Source organism: Primulina huaijiensis, chromosome 7, assembly GCF_012295235.1.
Source record: "Primulina huaijiensis isolate GDHJ02 chromosome 7, ASM1229523v2, whole genome shotgun sequence".
Lineage (NCBI taxonomy): Eukaryota > Viridiplantae > Streptophyta > Magnoliopsida > Lamiales > Gesneriaceae > Primulina > Primulina huaijiensis.
The window spans coordinates 23,377,789-23,392,722 of NC_133312.1; the positions used below are offsets into that span (position 1 = coordinate 23,377,789).

At 34.6% G+C, this 14,934-nt stretch overlaps 2 protein-coding genes across 4 annotated transcripts; one reads left to right on the forward strand and one right to left on the reverse strand.

Moving 5' to 3' along the window:
* Window positions 1-1,726: 1,726 nt before the first annotated feature.
* On the reverse strand, window positions 1,727-8,140 carry LOC140980668 (ABC transporter C family member 14-like). 3 transcript variants are annotated; one of them, XR_012175989.1, is made up of 13 exons: window positions 7,460-8,140; window positions 5,711-7,175; window positions 5,242-5,562; window positions 5,005-5,091; window positions 4,267-4,890; window positions 4,007-4,171; window positions 3,595-3,889; window positions 3,262-3,476; window positions 2,813-3,118; window positions 2,587-2,650; window positions 2,220-2,459; window positions 1,956-2,108; window positions 1,727-1,889 (listed from the first exon to the last, which is right to left on the reverse strand). XR_012175989.1 is itself a non-coding variant. In XM_073446639.1 (13 exons), exons 2-12 carry the CDS (start codon window positions 7,109-7,111, stop codon window positions 2,008-2,010), a joined length of 3,819 nt encoding a protein of 1,272 aa, XP_073302740.1. In that variant the 5' UTR covers window positions 7,112-7,175; window positions 7,460-8,140; the 3' UTR covers window positions 1,727-1,889; window positions 1,979-2,007. The 3 variants fall into 3 exon arrangements, 2 of the variants coding, with proteins under 2 accessions (XP_073302740.1, XP_073302739.1); XM_073446639.1 differs by having other exon boundaries at window positions 1,979-2,108; XM_073446638.1 differs by having other exon boundaries at window positions 1,727-2,108.
* Window positions 8,141-11,593: 3,453 nt separating this feature from the next.
* On the forward strand, window positions 11,594-14,236 carry LOC140980669 (uncharacterized protein OsI_027940-like). Its single transcript, XM_073446641.1, has 6 exons — window positions 11,594-11,746; window positions 12,391-12,577; window positions 12,954-13,107; window positions 13,191-13,231; window positions 13,318-13,441; window positions 13,960-14,236. Exons 1-6 carry the CDS (start codon window positions 11,742-11,744, stop codon window positions 14,028-14,030), a joined length of 582 nt encoding a protein of 193 aa, XP_073302742.1. The 5' UTR covers window positions 11,594-11,741; the 3' UTR covers window positions 14,031-14,236.
* The last annotated feature ends 698 nt before the right edge of the window (window positions 14,237-14,934 follow it).

The following is a 14,934-nucleotide window of genomic DNA, read 5'->3' on the forward strand; positions in this document are numbered from 1 at the left end:
AGAATTATATATCTCTTGTTCATTTTTACATAATAAATTATTTTTAAGGAAAAAAACTATATTAAGATTGAGTTTTAAAATTAAAAAAAATTATATTACGATTTAATTTTAAAACAAATATTATTATTCAAAATGTTGCGTGCGTGACTTGTTAAACATGTAAGAATTTATGAAACACAAAATATTCAAAGGCGTATGCAAGAGAGTTGAAATTTGACTTCATTCCTTTGTCAATCCATTGTTTAATTTACTTTTAACTATTAAGTTTCAAAATTTTGAACCCATGTTGCATTTTTTTAGAACAAATTCAAATATTAAAAATTCAACAAACCCCTACGGTAAAATAATACTTGCGTGGGAGGTCTATTAATTAAATGATATTTAAAATTAATGTTAATTTGCAAAATATAGTTTATAATGAGTTATAATATATTATAATTATGATAATTTGTTTAATCATTTTCATATAGGGAGGATAAAAATACGAACTCGTCGCTCCAGAAATCCAATATACAATCACGCTCCTAGGAGTCTGGATCGAAACATAATAGAAATAGGGATGTAAACGAGTCGAGCCGAACTCTTGAATGTTTGAGTTTGACTTGTTTATAATCGATCTGCACTCGAACTTTATTTAACGAATATATTTATTGCTCACGAGCTTTTATCCAGCCTAAATGAGCTTAATAAATATAAATTTGAATATTCATTAAAAACTAAATTATATTTTTAGATAAAAATATTATATTTTTATTAAAAATTTGTACTTTTATTCTAATAAATAATGTAATAGATTTTACATTTTACATGTAAAAATATAGTAAAATCTATAAATTAAAAATCAAAAAAATATTGAGTTTGATTCGTTTAACTTAACGAACATCATTATACGATCTCAAATGAGCTTTTCTCAAATATTACATCTCTAAATTAAACAGAATTATGTAGTAAATTTGATTCTGCGCACATGTTCTTGCCAAAAAAAATATGCGAGTTTTAACAAGTGTACGTATTGGGATAGTTTGCCTTCCTCATCACTCAAACCAGAGATTAATTATTATTTTTTAGTTTTTATTATGCTTGAATTCATGTTGTTTTTTCTACGACACGTTGGGTTGACCAGCTGCAACAAATTAAATACTCGTATATTTATTTGACTGGACCATGTTTTAGGAAATTCTCGCCCAAGAAATGACGTGATCACTCACATATATTTATTAATTTCCGTATTTTTACAATAATAGTTAATATATAACATTTTGTGTGCGTTTCTTTCGCATATGAATGTGTAGAGGCAGACTGCATGGACCGGAAGGTTGGGTGGTTCGACCATAGCTCGTGATATGGCGAAAACTCGAGCTCGAGTCATGTATATCTTATGTGTTTCATTATTATGTCACTCTCTGATCAGTTACCTTATATTGACAAATCATATGTGATCTACCTATTGAGGCCATTTTGCATCATATCTAAGGGATTCCTCAGTTCGGGCCGAAATTATCGTTCCGGCTTTCCTGAGAAATCTTGATCTTTTGAGAAATCCGACGAGAGTAGAATGAATTATGAGTAATAACAGTTTCCCAAATCTTCTTTCTGGTGGTGATATGTAAGAATGTGGCACATTTTTAATGTTGTGCTTGTCTGAAATGAGCTTCTCCGTGATGGAAGAACTCGAGTAACCAGCGAAATTGTGCAAAATGCAAATACAGAATAAGCAAATCAAACATTGAAATTGAACAATACATAAGCTCAAGGACAACGGCTGTTCCACTGTCAAAAATACAGATTGTCGTGATTAAATAAATTTAAAATACTAGGCCGATCTTTATCGTTTTGCAGGATGCTACTTGGGGTTTTGGCGGATGCCCCTTCTGCTCCGAACCATTCCCCTACAATTTAAAAGGCAGCTTATTTAGTCCTAGCATGCAGTTGGATGGAAATATTCTTCACATTACCGATCATCCATCTTTGCATCAACCATTTAAAAAACGTAGTCTAGGAGACAATTCAAAGCTCTGATGACCGGTTGGCGTACTCCTGAACCAATGCTCCAAAGAGTGAAGGCCTTTCAAGCAAGTTAGACGGCCTGTCAAATTCTTTTGCTCTTCCTGTTTGGATAGCCAAGAAAGAATCATACTTCAGATGTACATGGAATAGTTGCATTCATTTTAATGTGTCGAGTTATTTAATGAAGGAAGGAATATGAACGAGGAAGTCACCTGCATCTATTACCAGAACTCTGTCACAGTCCATCACTGTTGGAATTCTGTGTGCAATGCTGATGATGGTGCAGGATTTGAAGTCCTCCCGGATTACTTTTTGAATCACTCCGTCTGTATATGAATCGACCGATGCAGTTGCTTCGTCCATGAAGAGAAGCCGGCTTCTTTTTAGCATCACCCTTCCTAAGCATAGGAGCTGCCTTTGCCCCACGCTCCAGTTTTCTCCGTTATCGACAACTATAAAACACGGTGTAATAGTTGAGCATTTTGAGTTACTGCTCTACTATCATTTCAAATAGCCAAAGAGTTGCATTGTCCTACTGTGAAAAATAAACAGTGAAGCATGTAGAATAGTATAACATACCAGCAGAATCAAGTTTCTCTGGCTTTTCAGAAACCACTTCCTTGAGTTGACACCGCTCTAAGCTCTTCAAAAAGAGTCCACGGATCAGATAATAAGCGTCCAATATGCGAAAGAAAACAGAGGTAAGAAGAAGAGCACATCCCTTTGTTCTCTAGTAAAAGAACAGTTAAATTGCAGTTCATAACGTTTCAGAATGAAGACTTTGGAATTTTAATCGCCAGATTACCTTCCATATTTCATCATCCGAATAAGACTCAGTGGGGTCAATGTTTCTTCTCACCGTTCCTTCAAAAAGAACAGGCTCTTGAGGTATGATGCCGAAACGAGACCTAAGATCATGAAGCCCCAATGCGGAAATGTCAATGTCATCAATGATTATTCTTCCATCTGATGGCTCCACCAATCTGAATAAAACCTGGATCAGCGTCGATTTCCCACCGCCTGTACGTCCAACAACACCTATCTTCTCACCCCCTCCAATGCTTAGTGTAATTCCTTTAAGGACTAATGGAGTATCCGGACGGTACCTGACCTGTTTATCAATAATTGTATCAAAAAAATGTCAGATAAAGCTAGTTTGATGAGTTCATGGTTGTCTCAATTTCTTGTGGCATGCTGAAAAAATTGACGAGGATCATCGATATTATAAAAATTAATCCTCATTAGTATCTTTACCTGCAAGTTTTTCAGCTCGATATTGCCACGAATCGGCCAATTCGGTGGAGGAAAAACGTCCTTTCTCCTCCATTCTGCTTCTGATGGTATGACTGTGAACTGTTTTATCCTCTCAACTGAAACCATCTTGTTTTCCAGAAAGCAACTCAAGTACACAGCCCAGTAGAGCACTGAATTAAGCGATAACCCATACGAAAGGGATAAACCGACGTTCCCTGCAAAGGCATGTCATTGCATAATGCGTTAAAAGATCTCACTTTTTGTACTTTGCAAGGATGAATAGTTATCTGATACCAAGTTGCATTGTCATGAAACTTGAGGTATGCGACATACCTGGATCAATTAAATTGCTAGGTAAAAATATCATAAACAGTACAGACACGCAGAGAACGAAACATCCAATAAGTTCTAAACGAAATCCCAGCCACTCATTGGATCCATTATTGTGGAAATCCATGCGCAGATTTGAATTTACGCGATTAATGTTATCCTCAATAAATCTTTCCTGCTTACTGAAACAACGGATTGTCATCACTCCTGATATACTCTCTGAGAAATGATGAATGACAGGAGCCTTTGTAATAGAGTCCAGTCGAGTCAATTCCCGGGATGTAGAAAGGTAATACCCCTGGAAACGGAAGCCCAACAGAGAAAAGTTCACTCATATGCAAATGATTTGTGATTGGATCAGCTTGAACAAATAAGACGACGAAGAAGAAATTCGAGCATAGGGATAAAGACTTACCCTGTACCATATATTTAGCCAACCAAGTGGAATCAAAAGGATTGTAGTTGGCCAAGCATATTGACAAGTTATGATGATGATAGTAAGAAGTGAAGTATACCCTGAAACTGCGAGACTAAGAAAGAAAGGGATTATAATATCGACGTTGGTCTGATCAGTTGAAGCCTGCACACATAGAAAGCTAGGAGGGATTATATTTTGATACAAAAATCTTCAGATGTCTAATTTTCACAATGAAAAGCTGTTATAGGAAGATCTACCCGTGTTAGAATTCGTCCAGAAGGTGTAGTATCAAAGAATGACATAGGAGCATGCAAGATGCTATGAAGAATTTGTTTGAAGAATTTTTTAGCAGTCTTTAATCCCATGACTGCAAACAAAGTTCCTCTTACCGCAACCAGTACAAAGGCAAGGGCAGCAATGGCAGCATATATTTCAATGAACAGAATAGGGTCGAATGACGCTGAACGTTTTTCTGAAGTTTCATAGGCCAACCAGTAGTCATTTGACATCAAAGACCCTTGCCAAGCAAGATTAAAGACTAATGTAGCAACTACTCCTATCCATCCAAAAGACTCGGTGCAATATAACTTATAAACATGCAAACTTATTTTCCCGGTTGCTCGCTCTTCGTCCTTGACAAGCCTTGAACTTCCCCCATTCAACTCAGACCTTTCTTGGGAATCAACTTCACCATTTTCTTCTCCTAACTTAGATGATCTTTGACTAGATAATTTCGGGGAAGCTTTGTTCTCTGAGATTGTCTCCGCCTCTACAAATTCCATCGATTCTTCATGGGCTGTTACTAAAGCTTTGAAATCCATGCCCATTTTCAGGAGTTCATTGTATTTTCCAGATTGAACAATCATCCCGTCCCTCATGACCTGGATTGAAGAAGCCACCATCAAGTACACTCTATGCCAAAATAAAACGAATAGATCCACAGCTCGAAAATTGATGTCATTAAGATGTTGGAAGTTGAAGGCATTCGTACATACCAAAATTTGATCAACATTGTTCAAGAAGTCCACTTGGTGGGTAACAAGTATAATGGTCTTATCTTTGAGGGTTCCTCTCACACATTCCTGCAAAAGAGCAATCCAATGATTCGACTCCTTGTAATAAGAAATATTTCCACATATATAGAGGTGACAATAATATGAAAATCGAATGAAATTTAAAAATATATGTGAATGAGATAGTCGATTCTTCTTGATAAGACAAGACATCAGCACCTTGAATATGTCTGATCCAGTGTGTGCATCTACAGCACTAAACACATCATCAAGTAAATAAATGTCACAATCCTGATAAACAGCTCTTGCAAGTTGAATTCGTTGTTTCTGGCCGCCACTTAAATTGATACCACGTTCTCCGATTTCGGTTTGGTCGCCAAACTCCATTATTTCCAAGTCTTTCTCCAAGCAGCACACCCTAATAGTTTCCTTGTATCTCTTTTCATTCTTCGGCAAACCAAAAAGTATATTTTCTTGTACTGTACCACTTTGGATCCATGACGTTTGGGCGACATAGGCTGTGGAACCACATACTCTGATCTGTGATGCAGAAAAAACAGTTAATAGTTAGTTCATAAGAGTCGGATGGTATAAGTTGAAAAAGTAATTCAAATGAGATCCTCAAAAGAGTTAAAAGTGGTGCATCAAGAAAATAATATCCACTAAACATAAGAATTGAAAATTGCACCTTTCCTGAGAGTTTGTTCATCTCGCCAAGAATCGCCGCCAGAAGGGAAGACTTCCCAGATCCCACAGTACCAACAATTGCAACAAGCTCCCATTTTCTGATCTCAAAATTTAAGTTCTTCACTATTTCTTTCCCACTATTATCGTCCCAGTTAAACGACCCGTTTTTTACCTCCACACCAATGTCCCCTCCACAATCTTGAACCCTCTGAACTGATTTATCTTTCAACTCCTTGCTGGTCAGGAACTTATCCAGTCGTTCAAAAGAGATTATTGCCTGTGAAACGGCAATCATCGATTGCGGGAAGGACCTAATCGGCTCCTGCAACATCTTTAAGAGCGAGGTTGCAGTAAAGACTGTGCCCACGGTAAGTTGAACCCCGGAAAGAATAGCACATCCAAAGGCAATCGTGGCAAGAAAAGGCAGCGCACTCCATAGCACAACGACATTCGCAGTTATGCAAAACATAAATTTTGACAGCCATTCATATTCTTTTTCACGAAATGAGAGGATTTTTTGGTTAAAGTATTCTTCCCATGCCTGGAACTTTATCACCCTCATGTAGTTGAGTATCTCATTTGTTGCCTTCATTCTCGAATCGCGGTTCATCATAATGTTAAATTGGAATCTGTTGTTTTTTCGGGTACCATACAACACAAACATGGTTAATAATGCAGTTCCACCTAGTACATAAAATGTTGAGGCGCCCAAGTACTGATAAAGGATAACTAAGGCCACAGTGATTTGCAACGGCATAAGCCACAAGTTGTTTAAGTGCAACATCATATCCGAGAGCTGCTGTGCATCCACCGCCATGTAGTTGACCATTTGTCCAACTCCATGAGCTTGTCTAGCCGAGCCCGAAAGCCTCAACCCCTTCTTGTACAAAGCAGTAATGAGTGTGGATCGAATAAGCATCCCCAGTTTTTGAGTATTGAAGTTGAACTGGTGTGAGCTCAAAACTTCAACGAATTTCGCAATCAATAGAATCATTACTAGGTAGTATCCTTCATAGGGAGAACTTCTATCTCCAGATGTAAAATCAACAAACCGTTGTATAAGTGTCGGCCCAACATACATCACACTGAGCCTTAAGATTGCAAGAAACGAAGTGAAGGCGATTTGCTTCCAAAAGCATCTAACCAGCGTTTTCACCACAGGATGCTTCGAGTTCTCTACAGGCTTAGGCCAATTCTGTGTGAAAAGCTCGGCTAATACTTCGGCTCGGTGTTCCGGTGAAAGTGCTGGAACATCATCTATCTCGAGGGTAGATTTGTAACCTTTCTTTAGAAGGGGATTCAACCAAATCCAAAAGGCTTTGGACATAATAGAGGCCGAAGCATACCCAGTCACTTGAGATTTGTTCAAAAGGGGTTCGTATGGTTTGTTATCTGAATCCATAATTGGTTCAAAGTCCCTTAGCACCGCAATCCAGAGGACCCTTTAATTCCAGCAACAAGAAGAACTGACAAAAAAAAAACAATAACCTTTTTCGTGAAAATAGATAAAATGTAAGAGGCCTGAAGTAAAGAACAAAGCTACAACGACATTCAACAATCCAGTATATTTGGAATCCAGACTTTCTACCAGAAGCTATAATGCATAAAACAGTGATTTCAAACAGTAATAATGCATAAAACAGTTGAAGAAACTGCTTTTGGACTTCAAACACAAACATGACAACCAAGAACAAGATGTCCAAAGAAGATACAAAGTGTTCTTTGTGGGCAGGGAGCAAGAAAACTGAACCTTAGACATTGAACAACAGAAGAGACAGTGATGTAATATTCCGACAACCGAACTGCAGAACTGGAGGATGAAAGTGTGGCAATCCGATAAAAGATGACATTTTTGCTCAGAACTTCAAAAATCAAGCCAAGAAATGAACCGGGATTTCCTCTTTGATCCTCCCTGTTCTGGAACACCAGTCTATATATCCCCTGCTTCTGGAGAAAGAAGCACCAGCTCGTGTACCGCCGCAAATAGTTGCGGCCCCAGAAAAAGTTGGCCTAATTAATTCCGGCAACAGATTGCAAATCCTTGTAAACCGAATATATTAGTTAAAAATTTGCTGCATTAAAGGTAATAAACAGAAGAAGCCGAAAAAACCAGTAATAAAGATGGAACCATCTCAATCAAACAACGATCTAATAGAAAACGAATCGAAGATCAGTAAAGGCATGCAATGCCTCCTCGATAAACTTAAAGGTGGAATGAATGCATGACGTCAATTTGCAACCGACTAAAGCAAAAGAGATCATTGAATACAAAAACAGAGAGTGATCAAGAATATGAACATAGAGGAGGACCACTTCCGCTTGAAAAAAACAAAAAAATAAAGAAAGATTCATGCAAAAGATGAACGAGTAGGCGCAAGAAGGAAGAACCAGTATCTAGCATGGCGATTGGAGTCTATGTAGCAGCAGTTCACGATGAAATTTTTAGAATCTAAAAAATATCTCTCTTTCTTTATTTAGCTCCTCCTTTTTTTTTTGTTTGAATATTAAATTTATGTAAAATAATCTAAAAAAAAAATACTGAAATCAGAAAATTTTAAATTTCAATTGTTTATTATCAATAATAATTATTAAAAAAAATCGATGGATATCCACGTTACAATTATTTCCGATTGCCATTATTAAATACTAGCATGTGAAACAGCTTCGACGGCAGACATTTTGAATCAATCAAATATTTATTTAATATAATTGACCAGGTATTTTGTGCTTTTCTAATTCAATAAAAAAAAGTTGTGATTATTTTATTAATCTGGCTTAAATAATAGAAGGAAGTTATTGTATATTTTATCAAATTCTTTAATTATGACTAAATATAAATAATTTCCTCTATATAATATAATAATAATGTGCTTGTAGTATTTTATATAATAAATTTCTGTTTTTATTCTGTCGGATAAATTATTATATAATAAATTTGTTTCATTTTATGGAAAAATAACTTTTAATAAATAAGAAAAATGTCATAATAAGTAACATTTTTAAATATACGAGCGTACGTAAAAAAATATTTTCTAAATTTCATGCTATGCTTTTATTTTTATTCAAAAGAATTTTATTAAATTGTCTCCCTCATATTCGGATCCTATCCTGACTCGCATATATTTCTCCCCCGTTATAATATATTGATCTTAACCCTATAAAAAAATATAATATAAATACATTATATATATACATGCATGTATCTATATTTCTAAATTTATTCTCGTCATGAATAGGTATCTTGTGAGACGGTCCTATAAAATAGATTTAATATTTATTTTATAAAATTTATTCGTGAAATGATCTCACGAGAGTTTAGAGTGTGATTCCATTACACGACAATTCACAACGGATTAAATCCGTTCCGACCCAAACTGTATATATTCTAGAGATTAACAAATAGTTAGATTTATTATATATCTGACATATACAAAAATACTTTTATTATATTATTATTATAATTATTATTATTTTACAAGATTTACATTATAACATATCGGGCTAATAATATTTATCACACATATGTAAATATCTAAGGTTTATTAAAATCTTATAATACAGTAGAACTATTTGATTTATAATTATGACGCACTTCTCCATCTCAATTGAAATTGTTATGGTCACCAAGTGTTCGAAAAACTAGATTATGATTGATAAATATGATTAGGACGCAAATTAATTAGCTACTCAAAAATATATTTTCCATTTGTATTTAAAATTATTGAATTTGGAGTCAAACTCAAAATTTTTCCCAAGTCGAATTCGATCGAGCCCAAATTATTTTATCTGATATAGTTCATTATCATATCGTGACCTTTAATATTTTATTACAATAATTGATTATATATAAATGAATATATGTTAAGACTTTCGAATATTTGATTTCGACCAACATTCGAATATCTCACAAAATATCCGAATATTTCAAGCTTAACTCGAACTCGAGAAAATATTTTAAACTATTATGAGCTTGAATATATCATATATGATCAAACGTTTGCGTTTTACTAAAAAATCATGACCGATAATAACTGTACAACTCAAATATTTTAAACTATATATAAGCACGAGTTTTGAACCTTAAAATTTTTCTTATGTTCGACTTGATTCGATTTGCAAACTCGAGGTAATAACTAGAAAATGAAAGAAAACGGAAATTTGTAATGTTTAGTTCTAATTTGCGAAAGACAAAAAGATGGACACTGGACAGCCGATGAAAACGATTAGGTCTTGTACTTTTGTAACTAAGCTACCAAAATAAAAGTGAGGGGGTGTTTGGTAAAATGTCTGGTGAAATTTTTATTATTTCTAAAATAATATTATACTATGTTGTTTGAAGTAGATAGTATACATCATTTGATAAAATAATACTAAACATATTTTTTAATCTCTCGTGATTATTATGATTGAAAAATATGTTAAAATATGTAATAAATAAATAGATATGTTATAATGGATTTTATACTAGAAAGATTCGTTAAATTTTCAACGATTTAATAACGTAAGAAGAAATTATTAATTATGTTTTTTATGACGTGAGAACTCGCGGCCGTTATCCTCCGATGTGCATTGTGTAAACTATCGGGTCAACACAATAGCTTGCAAATCATGCTAACCAAGTAAACTACATTGAGTAAGTCTTGTGTGTTAGTCCTACCCAAGAACATGTGGTAAAAGAAATCGAAATTATAATCATTAGTCAAACACTTATCTAATCTATCAACTCGGATATCTCGTGTGACAACTCAGAAAGAAATTATTAAATCTTGATCAAATTGATGATTTGGCGTATCGGATATACCAAATGATACTTTGGCTTGGCTGTAAAATGAATGTTGGAACCCCTGCAATTTTTATTCAATATATTTAAAGTTCAATCAAGGTAGGAATACCTAACATTTATTTTATATTACATACAAAATACGATATGTTTTTCCCAACTGATCGTCATATGGAGTAAAACATTGATGTACAAGAATTATCGTTAAAAAAAAGAGGCGTTAGCAATTTAACCATCGCTCAAACGTTGCTAATGGTTTTTGAAACCGTTTTCAAATTCAAGTCGGTAGTGAAGTCCATCATCGCTATTTTAGTAACAATACGTAGAAACAAAATTGTTACTATTAGTGATGGTTTTTGCCAAATCGTTGCTAATTTGATAATAGTTTGTTAAAACTCGTCACTAATCTGACCCAGTATAATATGTACCGGTCTAGTTTGCAACGGTTTTAATCAATCCTTTTTTAACCAATCCGTTGTTGGTTTAGAGTATGAACATGTGCAACTATAAATTTTTTAGGTGTTTGTTAGAAAATATATATAAAATAGGTAGTGATTGTTGATAGTTATACTGTATTTAAAGAGTTAGAGATTCTTAGCGGTCCGAATAATTGATTTTTTAATTAAAAAAAAACCTATAAACTTAGAAATTTAATCTTTTAAAAAATACTTCCATCAACTTAGAAAAGTAATCTTTTTTTTCCATTTAACAAAAAACAACATAAAAATCTATTTTAATAAATTTATAACTTACATAACTATCATACCTCATTAACTTTTCAAATTAAATTCAGATACACATTATCTATACAAATTACAAATATGTTTAATATAGTTCCATTATAGTTTTTCATAAAACAAAAATAAAGAATTATCCACACAATGACACTAGTTTTAAAAAAATATGAAAATTTTATAAGGATATTTTGGAAAACAAAATTTAATATTATATGCATGAAAACTAAATAATATGTCCTTATGTAATAATATAATATAATAAAATATAAAACAATATAATTTTACAAGGGGCTTGAAAATCATAAGGCCCATGTATGATATCACCTAAGGCCCATAAATCATAAGGCCCATAAATCATAAGGCCCATGTATAATATCACCTTAAGGCCCATGTATAATATTTCCTTCTCGCTCGCTTTTCAAGTAAACCTCTGTACTTTGAGGGTTTAAAGCGAGGCTTAGTGCTTTTGTGGCTAGGGTTTCGTGTCTCTGCTCTTCTGCGGATCAAATTCGAAGATGAGGTATTATTTTACCTCACTGTGGTTTAGGGTTCCATATCCTTGTTCTTTTTTCTAGTTTCGCATTATCGTTCAGTAAAATCTCAGAAGGTTAGCATAGATTATCGAGGAATTATGAGAAAGTGGATATGCAATGAAGCTGATTTGGGGAAAAGATTGAGTTTTGTTTGGGAGTAGCAGCATTTTTTTAGAAATTGTGATTCATGTATTGAAACTAATCCAACATCAGAGGTGTATGAGCCTAAGTTAACGAGTAATTGTTATCTTTTTGTATTTTAGTGTTTGCTACTGTTTCTGTAGGAATTTTCTGCTTTCTGGTGGTGCGTTTTGCGTACGGGCCTTGCCATGTGTAGACTCTGCATATATTTTACTATAGAAGATTGAATTTATATTAACGATGGGAACTGATTGCAGGATCTGTCTTTTGGTCTTAGTTTAAAGAAACTCGAGAAGAGATAAAAATGCAATCGGTTTATTGCAATGAACGTCGAACACAAACATTTATTTATGTATTTTTTAACCTGTCCATTGACAATCTTCTTGCTCTACAATATAGTTAAATATTGAAGTGTTTTGAGGATTTTTTTTTCTGCAGTCATAGAAAATTGGCTAGTAGTTAATGAGACACTAATACATGTATCTTGTAGCCGACATCCCGAAGTTAAGTGGGCTGAAAGGGAGGACAAGGTATATCTGACAGTGCAGTTGTCGGATGCTAAAAATCCAAAGGTCAACCTTGATCCAGAAGGGGTTTTTACTTTTTCCGCTTCTGCTGGGACAGACAACAATCTCTATGAACTCAAACTTGATCTTCTTGACAGAGTTAATGTAGAGGTGAAGTTTAACTGTTATTTTGCACTGACCGTTGTTGTATAATTTTTATGCATTGGGAGTTTTTCTCTTGTATTGATCTTGGCTTCTTAAGTACTAAGACAAGTATAGAACTCTAGTCCTTTGTCTGCAGTATTTGAATTCACTCTTTAATCGTTTTGGGCCAAGCACTCAACCTATGGTTTTCTTTAAAATATCTCAGTATGTCTTTTCCATAGAAATGCTAGCAAATTGGCGTGATATAACATTTTAATTTGTCTGTGAGTCTTAATTAGTGTTGTTAAGGATGTAGCTTCAATCGTTACTGCTGCTCGATTAATAAATCTCGCCAAAGCCTTAAGTTTTTGAATATTCTTTCTTCACTTGTTCCATTTTTCAGGAGAGTAAAATTAACACTGGGGTGAGAAGTATTTTCTGTGTTATAGAAAAAGCAGAGGCAAAATGGTGGAAGAAATTATTGCGTGGAGGTGAAAAGGTGCCTCACTATGTGAAAGTAGATTGGGATAAATGGGTTGATGAAGATGATGACAGTGGTATGTTTTATATTTTTTTACATATGTTTTTTTCATTTTTTGATGACTTTCGCTAGAGATTATTTAGACTCATGATTGATTAGGTGGGCCTGCGGATTTGGACATGGGTGGTATGGATTTCTCGGTAAGCTTTTTCATTTTTTTGTCCTGATTCTGGATGTTTGCGGTTACAGACATTTAACGGTTATTTTGCCTCAACATATTATGCAGAAATTTGGAGACATGGGTGGCTTAGGAGGCATGGGTGGCCTGGGGGACATGGGTGGCCTGGGAGACATGAGTGGCCTAGGAGATGATCCCATTGGAGATGACTCTGAGGATAGTGATGATGAAGGTACTTCTGCATTTTCAATTTGGTCCATGTCCGAAAGAGGCGTTTTGGAATTCTTTCGCACCCTGTTAAATTGGTTGGCCTTTTTTGTAAATAAAAACAGATTCATCACGGTGATACATATTCCTGGTTTTTGTTATATCTGCACACACACAAGGCAGACATTAATTGCATGTAGCATGGAAATGTTGCTGAAGAAGAGAATTAAATTACTGTATCGTTTTTCTGGATCACAAAAGATTTGGCTGCGAGTGTGCTTAACTGTTAACAATGTTACAGAGAGGGCTGCTTTGCTACAGTGATGTTTAAATTTGGGAGCACCGTACCACAGGGCCAAATGGTTTTTGGAAACAGTGATTTTAACTTCAAAATTTCTTCATCTTTTGTATTGTTTTCTGTTTTTTCCGCCTTTAGACATGCATGAACCCAGGATTTGTTTAACAACCATAGGGTTCTAGGATAGTTTGATCTATATGTTTCGCTAGTAATAAATCTATTGTTATCATCCAATTTCTTGGCAGAGCAAATCAAGATGCCAGAAGGAAAGGCTCATGACAAGAAGGCAGAGGGAGAATCAACCAAAGACAGCTGAATGTTTGCCAGTCTAATGTCTGTAACTTAGAGAGCCTATGCTATCTTCTGGAGTTGTTTCTTAGCGACAAAAGCGTGCTTTATATGGCATAATGTTTCTCTTTTTGCTTGATTTATTTAGCTCCCGAATCACTATACGTTTGTGGTTTGTACCATCTTGGCTGAACGACTATATTTATCCAATCATGGTGTTGTGCTTTTAGCTAATTCAAGTCCATCCTCGAGGAATCATATGGATATGAAAATACCAAAGCATTGTTAATTCTAGAAACTGATTCTGAATGAAATGCATGGAATAATTTACATGATTTGTGTTTTGGATCTATTGGTATTTCCTTTTCTTCAGGGATTTAGTGCTGCAGACACCAAATTCACACCATGTTTTGAGACGCGTGGCAAATGAAATGGTATCGTCTAATCTATAATAATGTTTGAGTTGTACTCACCATAGAAACCAGTGTTATTCATAATTGTCAAAAAAAAAATAAACTGTAATCGATCATTAATTATAATTTCATCCATATTATTAATCAAACGAAACATAGTATTTATCTGTTACTGATCCAAAGTAAGCGCAAATCTTAAGCAACCTTTATGCCTTGGAATTGGTCGGGGTGAAGACAACATCCTAACAAAACATGGCCTAAGATTTTTGGGTTACTGGTGTGTTTACACTTTACATGCACAAAAATATGTCACACAGGCTGAGAATCAACAATTACAAAAACCAAAGAATCCCGCTCAAATTTAGGCGACGACTACGCTGATAAATTAACAGAACACCACAATGCAAGGTACCTATGAAGAAAGAGACTATTTACAGTTCTTAGTGTCGAATCATTGCGGACAATAACAAGGAGACTTGAGGACTGCCAAATGTCTTAATATCTGTGCATTGTTTATCA